This window comes from Orbicella faveolata, unplaced genomic scaffold (assembly GCF_042242905.1).
Source record: "Orbicella faveolata isolate gen_17 unplaced genomic scaffold, um_ofav_v1 contig_34, whole genome shotgun sequence".
NCBI lineage: Eukaryota > Metazoa > Cnidaria > Anthozoa > Scleractinia > Merulinidae > Orbicella > Orbicella faveolata.
The window spans coordinates 28,685,387-28,689,086 of record NW_028301563.1 but is presented as its reverse complement, the minus strand read 5'-3'; the positions used below and the strand labels follow the sequence as shown (position 1 = coordinate 28,689,086).

Here is a 3,700-nt window from a genome sequence, read left to right as displayed (position 1 = left end):
GTCTATCGATTGTTTGTATTATAGGAACTTACATTTTGAAATATAATTGAGGGGTCCCCAAGTTCGTTTAGGAGCAAAAGCAACTTGTTTATACCCATATAAATCCTTATAATAGCACCATAATTGTAGCCACGATTGCTTGCTAAATTCACGTTTCCGACGATTGCTTTTTGTTCTACACTGAGAATTGGCCCATATTTACTTTACACAGAGAAATTTATCACTCAATTCAAAACAACAGAGAAAAAATGATAGGTCACCATACTCGTTTGCGAGAAAATGACGATTTACCTCTATGGCGAGGTCCAGCTGTAAAGAAAAAGCCGCCATTTTTTAATGTGCGCGCGGTAATCACGCGTGAAATTATGCGCAGTAGGGATGTGCAATGCAATACTGGGGAATGACCTTAAATGAATTTATTTATTAATTTATTCGGCGATAGGTCACACACGTTCGTATTTTGAACAAGTTCTTAGCTCCTCGACGGAACGTGTTAAGATGTAAGATTGATTGATTGATCGATTTTAAACAAAAAAAATGTTCTTCCTTTTCTTTTTTTTTTCTTTTCTTTTTTAACCAGAGAATACCCTATCCAACCAAGTCACCAAGTAAACACCACAGGCACTGATATCAAACACCACCGACTGCAATGAACGACTTCGTGGGAAACATTTCTAATGCGTCGACCAGCTTGGGGTCCAAGCCTTTACAGCCTGCTCTACATGGGACAGCGGCATCTTTCGTCAGTGCTTCGTTAATATGTCTCCTAATTATTGGCGCGCTGGCGGCGAATACCTTCGTTTGTTTAGCTGTTTATAAGCAGCGCTCGGCCAGACGTATAACACGCTACTTTATCATAAATCTTTGTGTGGCCGATATTTTCATAACAGTTATCAGCATGGCAGTGTGGTTGATATTCCTGCTGTACGACAACAGGTCAGCGGTTCACCTCCTTGGAGAATCGTTTGTGACTATTTGGAGGCACGTGGATATTCTGTGCGGAACAGCCTCGATTCTGAGTTTGACGTCAATCAGCGTAGATCGTTATATCGCGGTGTCCAGACCTTACTCATACGTGGAGTGCATAACCTCAAGGCGAGCACTGTTTATGATTGGAGGGATCTGGAGTTATTCCATAACTGTTGCAGTTTTGTTTAAACCATTGAGAAAATTTAAAGGTGGTAAGTAAAATATGAGGCCATATTTCATGAGGCCGAAGGTCGAATCAGTTGTCATCTCATAGACATCTAGAGAGAACAGTCTGATTCTAAGATTTAAATCTATCTAATTTAACTTAATTTTAGGAATTCAACTTCTCATCTCATTTTTAATATAAACTTCACGCTTGAGAAAAATCGCCCGAACAGAATTTCATTTGAAATTTACGGTTGTGTACACATAACTCGTCAGTTTTTTTTTTTCTTTTTCGTTTTTCAATTTTTCTCTTTACCGGCAACCTCGAGATTTTAGATTCAAGAAACCGAGAATGTTCTGATTTTAGTCTTCTCAGGAATTTGGTTATCCATTTGTTTGTAAATGTTCCCCGAAAAACGTCAGATTAATCAGAAAACGTTGCCATTTTGTTAACCAATTGAAGAAAATGCACACTAACGACTGAAAGTATGGCTCACCCAATCAGATGGCAGCATCTTCATTTGTATACCAGTGGAATTCTGCCAATGATAGATAGGTGGACTGATTAAAAATCAGAATAGGACGGTAAATAAAGTTTTTAAATTCATGTGCAACATAACACGGCCATAAACCGGATAGAGATTTATCTGCATGTGAAGCCCGGGGGATGTCCATCGCGCCTTACTACGGCACCAATTGCTCACTCAGTAGATGACCCCTTCCCTTGTCTTCTTCGATTCATTGTCAGTAAAAATTGCAAGACATTTCAGGCAAAGGAGAAATGATCAGGTATTGATTTAAAAGCAACCAAATCAAGCAGAAAAATGTCAGAAAATGTTATGGGATTTTAGTAAGGCCTTATGTTGTCGAGATTAGGGTTACGAACAGCTGTGGTTATTATATTCTTACTTTCGTTCTTTCCTTTTCTTCAAAACCACTAAATTATGGTGGAGCAAACTAGGCCTAACAAGCTGATGTCTGTATATTTCAGGTTATGCCATATTTGTGATGTTTGCAAGCTTTCTCCTGCCACTTTTGGTAATCATCGCAGCTTACGGGAGCATGTTTCGCGTTGCCATGCGGCACGCTCGTTACCAGACCCACATTCTCGAAACGAAGAGCCACCAATGTTACAAAGAAGTCAAACGACACCTGAAAGCCGCGAAAACCGTCGCGTTTGTTATAGGAACGTTTTTATGCTGCTGGGCGCCGTTCATAATCGTCAGTGTGTGTTATGCGTTTTTCAACTTGGATCCACACGGCGCCAGCGTGACAAAATGGCTGGCATACTTGAACGCTGTCTTGAATCCCGTGGTTTACACCTGTGTGGATAAACCGTTAAGGAGGCTAGTGAAGAAGCGTTTGTTATTTTGCTTTCGCAAAAGATTCTGGATTTTCTCCAAGGGTGACCATACCGCCGCAGAATATTCTACTCCGATGGCTACACTGGCTTAAATCTGTTATGTAGAACATGCTAGAGCAAAAACAACAACAGCAATAACAAGCACCTCACTTACCAATAATAGGAGATTGAAAGAACTGGGCGTGGCAGATTAAAAGAATGGGGCAGAGGAAAGAACGACACTAGCTAGATGATCTAGTTGCAGATGGTGTTCTTGTGTTAAGTAAAAAAAAAGAAAGAAAAAAAAAACCCTGAAAATGTCGCCAAGCTCCCTGGAGACACCAGTGTTTCAGTAGCAGCTACTGGAACGTATTATATTAAACGTGGGACTCTCTAGCTACGCCCTACTCATCAAGTCGATACCCCTGTGTACATGGTTTATAATCGGGCTTGGATTGTAAATAAAAGATGACTTAAAAAATCACTAAGTAATATTTATTTTTATTTGCCATAATATTACTTTAAAGACACGACTGTTTTACTGGAAAATACACCACTCGTAAAATTCAAACGCAACCACATCTGGTACCCGAGTAGCGTATTTTTCATACCCTCACTTGTGGGGATATTGATGACGTCATTTCCCGGGTTTTTTTTCACAGTTGTTTGACTGTATCATTTTTTTTTATGATAAAAAAAGACTATACGGCGGCTTGAAGATATGGATATTTTCTCGTGTTAAAAACAATATTTTACTGACTTGCTGCGCTCGTTTGCAAAATAGTTTTACCCCTCGAAAATAAAATTCATATCTTCGAGCCACCATGTATCACCGATCCATTTGTCTGTATATCGTGAGGCTTACACTACTATACCAAAGACACTTTATGGAACCGTCACGCAATATTTCCTACTTCACGAGTCCAAACCTCTCCTGCATTGTTGGGTTGGGATTTCTGGATCTTTATAAGCAACAGCAGTTACAATATCTCTATTTTTCTCAGTACAAATATTATAATTATTATAACATTTTTAGTTAATTTAATATATCTGGTATGCCGGCTTTAGATGAAGTAACTGTTACAATCTTGCCTAGTTGCAGGACAGGAGAGATTAAGGAAACATTTGCAGTCACAGGTTTTTGTTTAAAAAAAGCAAAAAGCAAAAATTGAATAACTAATTCACGTATTTGTCGGACAATAAATCATGCTTTATCTTTTGTAA

General features: G+C 38.9%; 1 protein-coding gene across 1 annotated transcript; it reads left to right on the top strand.

The window, feature by feature from the left end:
* Window positions 1-566: 566 nt before the first annotated feature.
* On the top strand, window positions 567-3,700 carry LOC110062780 (alpha-1A adrenergic receptor-like). Its single transcript, XM_020769727.2, has 2 exons — window positions 567-1,181; window positions 2,126-3,700. The coding sequence occupies exons 1-2, from the start codon at window positions 650-652 to the stop codon at window positions 2,587-2,589; spliced, it is 996 nt and encodes a 331-aa protein (XP_020625386.1). The 5' UTR covers window positions 567-649; the 3' UTR covers window positions 2,590-3,700.